The sequence below is a fragment of the Chlorocebus sabaeus genome, chromosome 6 (genome assembly GCF_047675955.1).
Source record: "Chlorocebus sabaeus isolate Y175 chromosome 6, mChlSab1.0.hap1, whole genome shotgun sequence".
Classification (NCBI taxonomy): domain Eukaryota; kingdom Metazoa; phylum Chordata; class Mammalia; order Primates; family Cercopithecidae; genus Chlorocebus; species Chlorocebus sabaeus.
In genome coordinates, this window is record NC_132909.1 from 49,245,763 (window position 1) to 49,260,370 (window position 14,608).

Below are 14,608 nucleotides of genomic sequence, written 5' to 3' on the forward strand. Positions count from 1 at the left end.
TCTTTTCTTTTCTTTTTTGAGATGGAGTCTTGCTCTGTCCCCCAAGCTGGAGTGTGGTGGCGCAATCTCTGCTCACTGCAAGCTCCGCCTCCCGGGTTCACACCATTCTCCTGCCTCAGCCTCCCGAGTAGCTGGGACTACAGGTGCCCGCCACCATGCCTGGCTAATTTTTTGTATTTTTTAGTAGAGATGGGGTTTCACCATGTTAGTCAGGATGGTCTCGATCTCCTGACCTCGTGATCCTCTGGCCTCAGCCTCCCAAAGTGCTGGGATTACAGGCATGAGCCACCGTGCCCGGCGACCTTTCCCAGCACTTTTCAACTCCTAATCTCTATGTGATGTACCTACTTATTTTGTTCCTTGTCTGTCTCCCTCCTAGAATGTCTTCTCCATGAGGGTGGGGACATATGCCAGTCTTAGTCATGGTTGCGTCCCCAGGATCTAGCACAGGGCCAGGCACAAATTGGGTGGTCGCTCAGAGTTTGTTGAACGATTAAGTGATTGGAGATAAAGATCCTGGGGCTACAAGGTCCTTTGGTGTGTTGCGTGTCCACTGATAAATGTGTGAGTGTAGGAAACCCTGTCTCTTTTCTTTTTTCCAAAATCAGCTGTTGGCCAGGCACGGTGACTCATGCCTGTAATCCCAGCACTTTGGGAGGCAGAGGCGGGCGGATCACTCGAGACCAGGAGTTCGAGACCAGCCTGGCCAACATGGTGAAACATGGTGAAACCCTGTCTCTACTAAAAATTGAAAAGTTAGCTGGGTGTGGTGGCAGACACCTGTAGTCCCAGCTACTCAGGAGAATCGCTTGAACCTGGGAGGCAGAGGTTGCAGTGAGACAAGATTGCACCACCACTTCAGCCTGGGCAACAGAGTAAGACTCCATCTCAAACAAACAAACAAACAAACAAAAAAACAACTGTAACCTGGTGTGGTGATGTGCACCTGTCATCCCAGCTACTCAGGAGGGAGGCAAAGGCAGGAGGATCACTAGAGTCCAGCAGTTCCAGACCAGCCTGGGCAATGTAGCAAGATCCCATCTCTAAAAAAAATAAAAATGAAGTTAAAAGAAACAGAGAACCTGGTGAGAAGCAGTGTGGCTGGACAGGTGGCCACTCCCATGTGGATTTATTTATTTATTTATTTATTTATTTATTTATTTATTTTTAGAGACAGAGTCTCACTGTCACCCAGGCTGGAGTGCAGTGGTAAGACCTTGGCTCACTGCAACCTCCACCTCCTGGGTTCAAGCAGTTCTCCTGCCTCAGCCTCCCAAGCAGCTGGGATTACAGGCATGCGGATTACAGGCATGGGCCATCACGCTCGGCTAATTTTTGTATTTTAGTAGAGACAGGGTTTCACCATGTTGGCCAGGCTGGTCTCAAACCCCAGACCTCAGGTGATCCGCCCTCCTCTGCCTCCCAAAGTGCTAGGATTACAGGCCTGAGCCACTGCACCCGGCCTCTCATGTGCATTTAAAACTGCCTCTTGAACTCACCCTTTCAGGTTTCCAGAGCTCACAGGACCCAGGGACTGAGGGCGAGCGAACCCCCAGGCTCATGGTGGCTCATTTTGCAGAAGGGGACGTAGAGATGCTGATAAATCCAGCATCCCGCCATCTGTGGCCGGCACCTGGGAGGTGGAGTGAGTGCCCGCGGCACAGCCTCGTAGTCTTTTGCTCCATGGGGCACATCTGTTGCCGGGCAGCTCCTAAGAACTGGCTTTCTGGGCCCTGAGTTGCCAAGGAACTACTAAATCCCGGCCAGCCGGGGCTGGTGTGTATTTTGACTTTCTGCGAAGGAGGGTGGGGTGGCCTCTCCTGTCTTCTGAGTTCCCTTCTCCTTGCCCTCCGTGAGCTCTGCCTGCCTCTCCCTCACGCTGGCCCTCTCTCTCTCCTCTTTCTTCCTCTAGTTTCCCCCTCACTGTGCTGGAGGGAGAAGACCCTGGGATTTCTGAGCGAGGCCCATGGATGTTGAAGTCTCCCGGGGTCCCCGACTCCATGCTCTCGCGCCCCAGTTACTATGACGCCCTGCACAGCCGCAGCTCGGGGCACGCCCAGCGCCCTGCAGGACACTCGGCCTCCCCGGCTCAGCATCTGCTTCGAGGGGCCCCCTCTGAGGCGGCGGGGTGGCGTGGTGGATCACCGAGATGTCATCTTGGCCCACCAGGCCCACAAAATCCACAGCACCCCCCAGGCCAGGAGGAAAGAATGGGAGTGAGTATGCCCGGGTGGTGTTGGGGCGGGGTGGCGGGGGCGGTGCGGCTGTACTGGGGATCCCTTAGGGGTTAGGATGTTTTTGGCAGGCTTTTTTGGGGAGCAAATTCATGCAGCTGGAACACATTGATAAGGCTGTGCTGGCTTCTGAAATCTCAAAATGCTTCCCTGCTAATTGATCAATACTGGTTGCCTTAAGCCCCCTGGGCACCCCCATCCGGCTCTGTGGATCCCTGAGCTGCCTCACCCTGGGGCAACAAAGAGATTAACCATGGATGTGGCAGCCAGGATCCAGCTCCCAGGATTGTGAGTGTCCGCTCTGATAGGTTGGCAAATATTCCTTCCTTCCTTCCTTCCTTCCTTCCTTCCTTCCTTCCTTCCTTCCTTCCTTCCTTCTTTCCTCCCTCCCTCCCTCCCTCCCTCCCTCCCTCCCTCCCTCTCTCTCTCTCTCTCTCTCTCTCTCTCTCTCTCTTTCTTTCTTTCTTTCTTTCTTTCTTTCTTTCTTTCTTTCCTTCTTTCTTTTTTTGACGGAATCTTGCTCTATCACGCAGGCTGGAGTGCAGTGGCCTGATCTTGGCTCACCGCAACCTCTGCCTCCTGGGTTGAAGAGATCCCCCTGCCTCAGCCTCCCAAGTAGCTGGGACCACAGGCACATGCCACCACGCCTGGCTAATTTTTGTATTTTTAGTAGAGACGGGGTTTCACCATATTGGTCAGGCTGGTCTCGAACTCCTGACCCCAAGTGATCCACCCGCCTTGGCCTCCCAAAGCGCTAGAATTACAGGCGTGAGCCACCGCGCTCAGCCAACAAATGTTTCTGTTGAGATGGCTGAGAAATGCTGCTTTCTGGGGAAAAACGTGGGAATCCCATTTCTACTTCCAGTGTTGAGTTGAAATCTGAGGGTTTAAGGGCTGGAGACAGAAGTGTGTGAAGGCAGAGCGGGACCTGGATAGGGCTGGGAGTACGCGGTGGCTTCAGTTGAGTCTGGTCCTGGGTTCCCCTTTTTCATTGTCAGTGACCCCAGCAGTGGGTCTTCTGGTGGGAGACACTGGGGGTGGAACTGGCTCCGTCGTGTAGTTGCTGCTGGGCAATGTTGGATGAACGGCTTTCCTGAGCCGTTGCCGGGCAGCTCCTAAGAACTTGGGGTCTTGGCTGTTGGAGGGTTGAAGGTGGTTTGTGTGAAGGTTCAGTCTCAGGCCAGCCCCTATGCATCGTTTTTCCACATAGTGGGGGAGCTAGTGGGTTTTTTCTCCTCCCTCCTTCCCTCCCTCCCTTCCTTCCTTCTTCCTTCTTTCCTTCCTTCCTTCCTTCCTCCCTCCCTCCCTCCCTCCCTCCCTCCCTCCCTCCCTCCCTCCCTCCCTTCCTTCCTTCCTTCCTTCCTTCCTTCCTTCCTTCCTTCCTTCCTTCCTTCCTTCCTCTTTCTTTCCCTCCCTCTCTCCTTTCTCTCTTTTCTTTCTTTTCTTTCCTTTTAAGACAGGGTTTTTCTTCTCTCTCTCTCCTCCTTCCTTCCTTTTCTCCTTCCTTTTTTCCTCCTTCCTTCCTTTTTGACAAGGTCTCTCCTTCCTTCCTTCCTTCTTTTCTTTCTTTCTTCTTTCTTTCTCTCTCTCTTTCTTCTTTCTTTCTTTTTCCTTCCTTCCTTCCTTCCTTCCTTCCTTCCTTCCTTCCTTCCTTCCTTCCTTCCTCTTTTCTTTCTTTCCTTTTGAGACAGGGTCCCTTCCTTCCTTTTCCTTCCTTTCCTTCCCTTCCCTCTCTCCTTTTCTCTTTCCCTTTCCCTTCACCTTTCCTTTCCTTTTCCTCGAGAGTGTTTTGTTTTGTTTTTTTGGCAAAGGCACAGGCCTAGGGTGGATTCCTGAGCAGACATCAGGAGTGTGGGATGAGAATATAAATATTATTTTGTTTGGAGCTGAGGCTGATATGGACACTAATCAATTTAGGGGACCCCAAAATTTACTCTCTTACCCTCTTGATGCTCCAGACCTGACCCTGTGGGAAGCACACTTCACCAGACACCGACCCTGGCCCCATTTTTCCATTTGCAGGAGGGGAAGTGGAGTTACAAATGCCATTTGGGTTGGGAGGGTGCTGGTGAGGGGGTGTGTAAATACAGGGTGCAATGCAAACTGTTTTATTAAAATGAGCCATTGCTCATTTTGAATCAAAGAACTTCGGGATGGGGCTCAGAGTGGTGTAAGCTTGGCCCTGAGGTGGTTTCCTGAGGTTAGTCTGACATCTTCTGGCATGTTTGAGCATCGTTTAGGAAGGCAAGTTGTGACTTCCCCGCCACCTGCCGCAAAACTGGGTTCCTCTTAACTTTCCTTCCCCTCCATCCACTCATCTGTCCACTCACCCACCCACTACCCACCCATTTAAACTTCTAATTGTGCATGCATCCATCCATCCGTCCATCACCCATCCATCTTTCTACCCATCAATCCATTCATCCATCTCCCTATTCTTTCTCCCATCCATCCATTTTCCAGCGATCCAACCATTTTCCCATTCACCCACCTGTCCACACATCTATCCATCCACTCAACCCACCCACCAACTCACCCATTCTTCCATTCACCCATTCATCCATCCATTCTTCCATTCATTCTTCTGTCCATCCACCCACCTATCATCTTATATACCAGTCTATCCATCCACCCATCCATCATTCCATAAATAACCAGGAAATGCACCCATTCCCTTTAATGTCTGCCTTGGTTTCTAGAACCCATAAAAGTTTCCTTCTTTCCTTTTTTTTTTTTTTGAGACGGAGTCTTGCTCTGTCTCCCAGGCTGGAGTGCAGTGGCGCGATCTCAGCTCACTGCAAGCTCCACCCCCCCGGGTTCACGCCAGTCTCCTGCCTCAGCCTCCCATGTAGCTGGGACTACAGGTGCCCGCCACCACACCCGGCTAATTTTCTTTCTTTTTTTTTTTTTTGTATTTTTAGTAGAGACGGGGTTTCACCATGTTAGCCAGGATGATCTCGATCTCCTGACCTCGTGATCCGCCCGTCTCAGCCTCCCAAAGTGTTGGGATTGCAGGCGTGAGCCACCGCACCCGGCCAACCAATAAATTAAAGTTTCTTTAATTTATTTTCATTTTTACAAATTTTAACTAATTAATTAATTTTCGAGGCAGGGTCTTGCTCTGTCATCCAGGCTGGAGTGCAGTGGCCCTATCACGGCTCACTGCAACCTCTGCCTCCTGAGTTCAAACGATCCTCCCAACTCAGCCTCTCAAGTAGCTGGGACTAGGTGCACCACACCATGCCCAGCAAATTAAATAATTTTTTTTTGTAAAGATGGGATCTTGCTATGTTGCCCAGGTTGGTCTCAAACTCATGGGTTCAAGCGACCCTCTTGCCTTGGCCTCCCAAATTGCTGGGATTACAGGCATGAGTCACCATGCCTGGCCCAAAGTGTCCTTATAGCCATGATTTCCAAATTTCTGAACTCCTACCCCAACCAATTTTTCAGCATATTCATAGCTGAAATGCATAGCCACAGTGCATGCATTTTTATTTATATATAATTTATTTTGCTAAATGTGTTATATGCACGTAAAATATACACAAAAATAAAAACGTGAAAAGGATGAGAGACCTCAATGAGATATATCATATTTCCAAACGGCTTTAATAGTTTGATTTAATAGTACAACATGCTTTTGCCCTTATGTTTTAGAAGTTTGCCTTTGCTTTTTGAATACCATGTTCTGTAAGAGCGTTGTATTCTGAAAATGTTCCAATATGCTAAAAGTAGGAAGAAGAGCTCAGTGAAACTTTCTTATCCATCAGAATTTAATAATGATCAGGGTTGTGCCAGACTTCACATCATAAATCCATATCCTCTTTCTGAGATATTTAAAAGTAAATCCCTGACCTTATGTGATTTTTTGCAAACTTCAGACTACATCTCTAAAGCACACAGACACATCTTAGTAATATCACACTGACAACATTAATCATGATTTTTATGTCTGATTTCCGGTCCACATTCAGATTTCCTTGCTCGTCTTTTTCCAGTTGAGTTTTTTGAATCAAGAAGGCCTGAGTGTTGCATTTCGTCATTTCTGTCTCTTTTTATTGTGGTAAAATATACATAACATAACATTGACCATTTTAACCATTTTTAAGCATACAGTTCAGTGACATTAAGTACATTCGCATTGTTGTGCAACCGTCACCACCGTCCATCTCCAGAACATTTTGTTTGTTTTGAGACAGAGTCTCACTCTGTCGTCCAGGCTGGAGTGCAGTGGCATGACCTTGGCTCACTGCAACCTCCATCTCACGGGTTCAAGGGATTCTCCTGTCTCAGCCTCCCGAGTAGCTGGGATTACAGGCAGCTGTCACCATGCCCAGCTAATGTTTGTATTTTTAGTAGAGATGGGATTTCACCATGTTGGACAGGCTAGTATTGAACTCCTGACCTTAAGTGGTCAGCCCCGCTCAGCTCCCAAAGTACCAAGATTACAGGCATGAGCCACCATACCTGGCCGATCTCCAGAACTTTTTCATCACTCCAAACTGCAGCTCTGTCTCCATGAAACACTCACTCCCCAGACCCTATCCCCCAGCCCCTGACACCCACCATTCCACTTTCTGTCTCTATGAATCTGATGACTCTAGGGACCTCATATAAGTGAAACATATAGCATTTGTCCTCCTGTGTCTGGCTTATTTCACTAAAGCATAATGTCCTCCAGGTTTATCCATGTTGTAGCATGTGTCACAATTTTCTTACTTTTTAAGACTGAATAATATTTCATTGTATGAATAGACCACATTTTGTCCATCCATCCATCCATCCATCCATCCATCCATCCACCCATCCATCCATCCATCCATCCATCCATCCACCCATCCATCCATCCATTTATCCACCCATCCATCCATCCGTCCGTCCGTCCATCCATCCATCCATCCACCCATCCATCCATCCATCTACCCATGCATCCGCCCATCCACCCATCCACCCATCCATCCATCCATCCACCCATCCACCCATCCATCCATTTATCCACCCATCCATCCATCCATCCATCCATCCACCCATCCATCCATCCATCCATTTATCCACCCATCTATCCATCCATCTACCCACCCATCCACCCATCCATCCATCCATCCATCCATCCATCCATCCACCCACCCATCCATCCACCCATCCATCCATCCATTTATCCACCCATCTATCCATCCATCTACCCACCCATCCACCCATCCATCCATCCATTCATCCACCCATCCATCCACCCATCCATCCATCCATCCATCCACCCATCCATCCACCCATCCATCCATCCATTCATCCACCCATCCATCCATCCATCCACCCATCCACCCATCCATCCATCCATCCATCCATCCATCCATCCATCCATCCACCCATCCACCCATCCATCCATCCACCCATCCATCCATCCATCCATTTATCCACCCATCTATCCATCCATCTACCCACCCATCCACCCATCCATCCATCCATCCATTCATCCACCCATCCATCCACCCATCCACCCATCCATCCATCCATTCATCCACCCATCCATCCACCCATCCATCCATCCATCCATCCACCCATCCATCCATCCATTTATCCACCCATCTATCCATCCATCTACCCACCCATCCACCCATCCATCCACCCATTCATCCACCCATTCATCCACCCATCCACCCATCCATCCATCCATCCATCCATCCATCCATCCATCCACCCATCCACCCATCCATCCATCCACCCATCCATCCATTTATCCACCCATCTATCCATCCATCTACCCACCCATCCACCCATCCATCCATCCATTCATCCACCCATCCATCCACCCATCCACCCATCCATCCATCCATTCATCCACCCATCCATCCACCCATCCATCCATCCATCCATCCACCCATCCATCCATCCTTTCATCCATCCACCCATCCATCCACCCATCCATCCATCCACCCATCCATCCATCCATCTACCCATGCATCCGCCCATCCATCTACCCATCCATCCACCCACCCACCCATCCATCCATCCACCCATCCATCCACCCATCCATCCACCCATCCACCCATCCATCCACCCATCCATCCATCCATCCACCCATCCATCCATCCATCCATCCATCCATCTATCCATCCATCTATCCACCCATCCATCTACCCATCCATCCACCCATCCATCCATCCAACTATCCATCCATCCATCCATCCATCCATCCATCCATCCATCCATCTATCCACCCATCCATCCACCCATCCATCTACCCATCCATCCGTCCATCCAACTCTCCATCCATCCATCAATCCATCCACCCATCCACCATCCATCCACCCATCCATCCACCCATCCATCCATCCATCCACCCATCTATCCCTCCATCTACCCACCCACCCATCCATCCATCCATCCATCTACCCATCCATCCATCCATCCATCCATCCATCCATCCATCCATCCATGAACACTTGGGTTGCTTCTATTTCCGGGCTATTGAGAATAATGCTACTATGAACACAGGTGTACAAATAACTCTTGGAGACCCTGCTTTCCGTTCTTGGAGATATATTCCTAGAAGTGGGGTTGCTGGATCATATGGTAATTCTATATTTAATTTTCTGGTAGTCATGTCTTCAATGTCTTACTTAGTCTATAGCAGTCTCTTCCTGATCCCCTATTTTCTATCCTATTGACTCTGAGAAGAAACCAGATAAATCATCCTGTAGAATCTCTCCCATTGTTGTTATTATTATTGTTGTTGTTGTTATTATTATTATTATTTAGAGACAAGATCTTCCTCTGTTACCAGGCTGGAGTCCAGTGGAGCAATCATAGCTCACTGAAGGCTTGAACTCCTGGGCTCATGTGATCCTCCCTTAGCCTCCCCAGTAACTAGGACTACAGGTGTGCACCACCACATCTGGCTAATTTTTTTTTTTTTTTTTTTTTTTTTTGTAGAGACAAGGTCTCAATATGTTGTCCAGGCTGGTCTCAAACTCCTGGCCTCAAGTGATCCTCCTGTCTCAGCCTCCCAAATCACTGGGATTATAGGTGTAGGCTACTGCATCTCCTAAGTGTCTTCCATTCTTCATTGCTGTTTGGAAGCTTTATTTTTATAACTGTAGTGGTTTTGTCCATCAGTAGGAACCCCACCTAGGCACAGTGCATGCCACAGTGAAGCTCACAAGATTTCACCTCGCCAATTGTCTCCATTGAGAATTCTGAATGTTTTCTGGCCACCTTCTGATAGCAATTGAATTAGATCATCACCGTGATTACTTCTCGTGACTGACAGACTTTGGTCTCTTTGCTCCTGTCTGCTTGCATTACTATCTTCCTCAATCTTCTTTTTTTCTCTCTTTCTTTCTTTCTTTCTTTTTTTTTTTTTTTTTTTTGGAGACAGAGTCTTGCTTTGTCACCCCGACTGGAGTGCAGTGGCGTGATCTCAGCTCACTGCAACCTCTGCCTCCCGGGTTCAAGTGATCCTTCTGCCTCAGCCTCCCACGTAGCTGGGATTACAGGCACCCACCACCACGCCCAGCTAATGTTGTATTTTTAGTGGAGACGGGGTTTCACTATGTTGGCTAGGCTGGTCTTGAACTCCTGGCCTCAAGTGATCCGCCCACCTTGGCCTCCCAAAGTGTTGGGATTACAGGCATGAGCCACTGCGCCTGGTCTCAATATTTGCTTTCTAGGCAGGAATCTTTTAAAGCCATGTGTCCATTTTATCAGCCAACATCCCAGTCCGTCAATCCACTCATGCAGGTCTAAGTAGACTGCAGTACATTGCCATTCACTGGAATTGTTATTTATCTCATTTCTAGTGGTCTGTCTTGCCCACTGGAATATCCCCAGTGGGGTTGCTTGTCTGTCCTGTTCACAGCTGTGTCCCTAGAGACTGAGGCCAGCACCCAGTAGGTGCTCATAAAATATTTCTTGAGTAAAAGCATTGACTGACAATGAATGAGAGCCACTGCCAGCCAGCCAAGTGGATTTGGGTCAACCATTGGTTAAGGACTAATAAAACTCAACACTTGTCTTATTTTTATTTTTGAGACAGAGTCATGTTCTGTCACTCAGGCTGGAGTGCAATGGCTCGATCATGGCTCCCTGGAGCCTCAACCTCCTGGGCTCAAGCAATCCTCCTGCTTTGGCCTCCCAAAATCTTGGGATTACAGGTGTGAGCCAGTGTATCTGGCCTATAGGGTCTTCTTAAATGCAGATTCTGTTTCAACAGGTCTAGGCTAAGACTTGGGATTCTGCATTTCTTTCTAACAGGCTGCCGGGTGAGGCTGATGCTGCCTGGGTCTAAGCAGCAAGCAGCTAAACCGTCATCTTCATCAGAGAATAGAGAGAACATTAGTGTGAATGGGGAGCAGAGAGAGGAGAGTTAAGGGAACTACCATGAGTATCATGAATAATACTTATTAGGCCATAACAATAATAATAACAACCAGGTTTTATGTTTGTTTGGTTTTTTGTTTGTTTGTTTGTTTTGAGACCCGTTCTGTCACCCAGGCTGGAGTGCAGTGGCGCAATCGCAGCTCACTGCAAGCTCTGCCTCCCTGGTTCACGCCATTCTCCTGCCTCAGCCTCCCGAGTAGCTTGGGCTACAGGCACCCGCCACTATGTCTGGCTAATTTTTTTGTATTTTTAATAGAGATGGGGTTTCACTGTGTTAGCCAGGATGGTCTCGATCTCCTGACCTCGTGATCCTCCTGCCTCGGCCTCCCCAAGTGCTGGGATTACAGGCATGAGCCACTGCGCCTGGCCCAACCAGGTTTTTTTTTTTTTTTTTTGAGATGGGGTCTCACTATGTTGCCCAGGCTGATCTCAAACTCCCAGGCTCAAGCGATCCTTCCGCTTCAGCCTCCAGACTATCTGGGATTATAGGCATGAGCCACTGTGCCCGGCAATAACCAGCATTGGTTGGGCGTAGTGGCTCACACCTGTAATCCAAGCACTTTGGCAGGCCAAAGCAGGTGGATTGTTTGAGGTCAGGAGTTAGAGACTAGCCTGGCCAGCGTGGTGAAACCCCGTCTCTACTAAAAACACAAAAAAAATCAGCCGGGTGTGGTGGTACGCGCCTGTAGTCCCAGCTATTGCAGAGGCTGAGGCAGGAGAATCGCTTGAACCCAAGAGGTGGAGGTTGCCGTGAGCTGAGATCGCGCTACTGCACTCCAGCGTGGGCGACAGAGTGAGACTCTGTCTCAAAAACAAAACAAAAACCCAGTGTTGATGGAGCGCTTACTATCTGTGGGGCACGGCTCCAAGACCTTTATATGCATTAACTCATTTAATCCTTATCATCATTGTTATAAATAGATTGTGGCGCATGTCATTGTTTTCCAAAGTGTTTCTGTGCAGCACATCTTATCAAATGCACACAATGATCTCCTGAAACAGCTAGGGCAGCTGTAGTTGGTATTGTTATTGTGGTTACTTATTATCTTATTATGATTACTTGGTTTTTTTGTTTTTTTTTTTTTTGAGACAGAGTCTTGCTCTGTCATCCAGGCTGGAATGCAGTGGTGCGATCTCGGCTCACTGCAACCTCTACCTCCCGGGTTCAAGCAATTCTCCTGCCTCAGCCTCCCAAGTAGCTGGGATGACAGGCATGTACTACCATGCCTAGCTAACTTTTTCTGTATTTTTAGTAGAGAAGGGGTTTCACCATGTTGGCCAAGCTGGTCTCAAACTCCTGACCTCAGGTGATCCACCCACCTCAGCCTCCCAAAGTGCTGGGATTATAGGAGTGAGCCACCATGCCCAGCCATGATGACTTATTATGACCAGTAGTACCCTTATTATTTTGCCTCTTATATAGATGAGTGAACAGATCCTGAGAGGTGAACTCCAGGTTACTGAGGCATCCGAGAATCAACCCAAGACAGAGATGACATAACCTTGAATTCCAGGACAGAACTGGCCGTTTATAGGATATGGGGACCCAGGCTCAGCCAAACTGCAGGTCACCCGCTAGGACGATCACCCAGCTAGGGATCGGATGGGTGGCCTGAATTGTCCTGGTCCCCGAGTCCTGAGCTGAGAGAATAAGCCACACAAAGTGAGACTTTTATTTTATTTTTAGAGATAGGGTCTCACTCTGTCACCCAGGCTGGAGTGCAGTGGTGCAATGATGGCTGACTGCAGCCTTGACCTCCTGGGCTCAAGTGATCCTTCCACCTCGTCCACCTGAGCAGCTAGGACCACAGGTGCATGCCACCACTCCTGGAAATTTTTAAAATTTTTTTGTAGAGGCGGGGTCTTGCTGTGTTGCCCAGGCTGGTCTCAGACTCCTGGCCTCAAGTGATCCTCCTGCCTCGGCCTCCCAAAGCATTGAAATCATAGGTGTGAGCAACCATGCTCAGCCCCCAGAGAGATCGTATTTTAACACAAGTCAGATTATATCCCTCCTCTGCTCAGAACCCTCCATGGCTCCCACCTGAATCATAGCAAAAGCTAAACTCCTCACCAAGACCCATAAGACCCTGCCCCATCTACCCTGTCACCTCCCTGCCCTCACCACCTCCCTCTCTCCCCCTTGTGCACTCTGCTCCAGCTGTACCAACCTTATCACTGTTCCTCCAATGCACTAGGGTGGTCCAGCCTCAGGGCCTTTGCACTGGCTGTTTCCTCTGCTAGGAATACTCTTCTCCTCGGCACCCACACGGCTCTTTCCTTGCCTTCTTCCAGCCTTTGATTAAAGGTTTCCTCCTCATTGAACTTTTCCTCATCACCCTATTTAAAATGCAGCCCCGGCTGGGTGCAGTGGCTCATGCCTATAATCCTAGCACTTTGGAGGCCAAGGTGGGAGGATCACTTGAGGCCGGGAGTTTGAGACCAGCCTGGGCAACATAGCAAGGCATCTCCACAAAACATAAAATTAGCCAGGCATGGTGGTGTGTGCCTGTGGTCCCAGCTACTTGGGAGACTGAGGTGGGAGGATCCTTTGATCCTGGGAGGCCAAGGCTGTAGTGAGCCATGATCATGCCACTGCACTCCAGCCTGGGCAACAGAGCAAGACCCTGTCTCATAAATAAGTAAATGAGATAAAAATAAAATAAAATGCAGCCCTACTCGTGCTGATTCCCTGTCCCCCTTAATTTTCCCCACTAGCACTCATAACCAGATCCTATGTGTTACACATGGAGCTTTCTCCCTTGTTCACTGTACTGGGACCTGTAGTCCTAGCTACTTAGGAGGCCAAGGCAGGAGGATCCTGAGAGCCCAGGAGTTTGAGACCAGCCTGGGCAACATGGCAAGACCCCATCTTTACAAAAATTAGCTAGGTGTGGTGATGCGTACCTGTAGTCCCAACTACTCAGGGAGCTGAGATGGGAAGACTGCTTGAGCCTAGCAGTTGAAAGTTGCAATGAACTATAATTGCACCACTGCACTCCAGCCTGGGCAACAGAGCGAGATCCTATCTCTAAATAAATAAATATAATTGAAAGAAAATAGAATGCAACCCCTACTTATGTTGGTTCCCTGCCCTGCTTAATTTTCCCCACTAGCACTCATGACCAGCTCATATAGGCATCGGCTTTCTCCCTTGTCGATGGTCATATTTGCTCTGCAAGCTCCACGTGGGCCGGATTTTTATTTTTATTTTTATTTTTGAGACAGAGTCTTGCCCTGTCGCCCAGGCTGGTGTGCAGGGGTGAGATCTTGGCTCTCTGCAACCTCCACCTCCTGGGTTCAAGCGATTCTCCTGCCTCAGCCTCCTGAGTAGCTGGGACTACAGGTGTGCGCCACCACACCCAGCTAATTTTTGTATTTTTTAGAAGAGACGGGGTTTCATTGATCATATTGGCCAAGTTGGTCTCGAACTCCTGACCTCAGGTGATGCGCCCACCTTGGCCTCCCAAAGTGCTGGGATTACAGGCGTGAGCCACCGCGCCCGGCCGGTTCATTAATTTTTGTTGTCTTACAATAAAAAGAAGGATAATTCTTGATAGGTGAAAGTTCCATGACATTGAAAATTTGGTGTTCGTAAAGTTTTTTTGGAACACAGCCTTGTCTGTTTGTGCGGATGTTGTCTGTGGCTCCTTTTCTGTTACAACAGCAGAGCTGTCTCTGGGGCAGAGACTGTCTAGCCCTCAGAGCCAGAAGCACTTCATCTGAGGTCCTTTATCAAAGAAGTGTTTGGAACCCTAAGCTGGAACAGCGCCTGACACACACTATGCTCAAAAAGCAGTCTGCGCGGGTCTCCCCTGCGTTCACCCCGTGTCGCCCGCCGCTGCTACGACTGGCCACCAGGTGGCGCCATGGCTCCCCAGCCGGGCAGGCGCCAGGCAGCAGAGCACTCAGCTCGCCCTTCTGGGTACCCACCTCCCTGCCGCATCCTTCCTGCTTGTTCCGAGAAATGGAAGGCAGGCCCAAATCAATAATTGAATTCC

General features: G+C 49.1%; 1 protein-coding gene across 10 annotated transcripts in view; it reads left to right on the forward strand.

Moving 5' to 3' along the window:
• CACNA1A (calcium voltage-gated channel subunit alpha1 A) overlaps window positions 1-14,608 on the forward strand; it is a 429,355-nt gene that overhangs the window by 23,717 nt on the left and 391,030 nt on the right. For 9 of the 10 annotated variants that reach the window (XM_073016887.1, XM_073016883.1, XM_073016879.1 and 6 more), the window contains exon 2: window positions 1,913-2,216. The exons of the other annotated variant lie outside the window; for it this stretch is intronic. In XM_073016887.1, coding sequence (XP_072872988.1) covers window positions 2,023-2,216 — 194 coding nt within the window. In that variant the 5' untranslated portion in view covers window positions 1,913-2,022. The remainder of the gene's footprint in view (window positions 1-1,912; window positions 2,217-14,608) is intronic. 10 annotated transcript variants of the gene reach the window in all.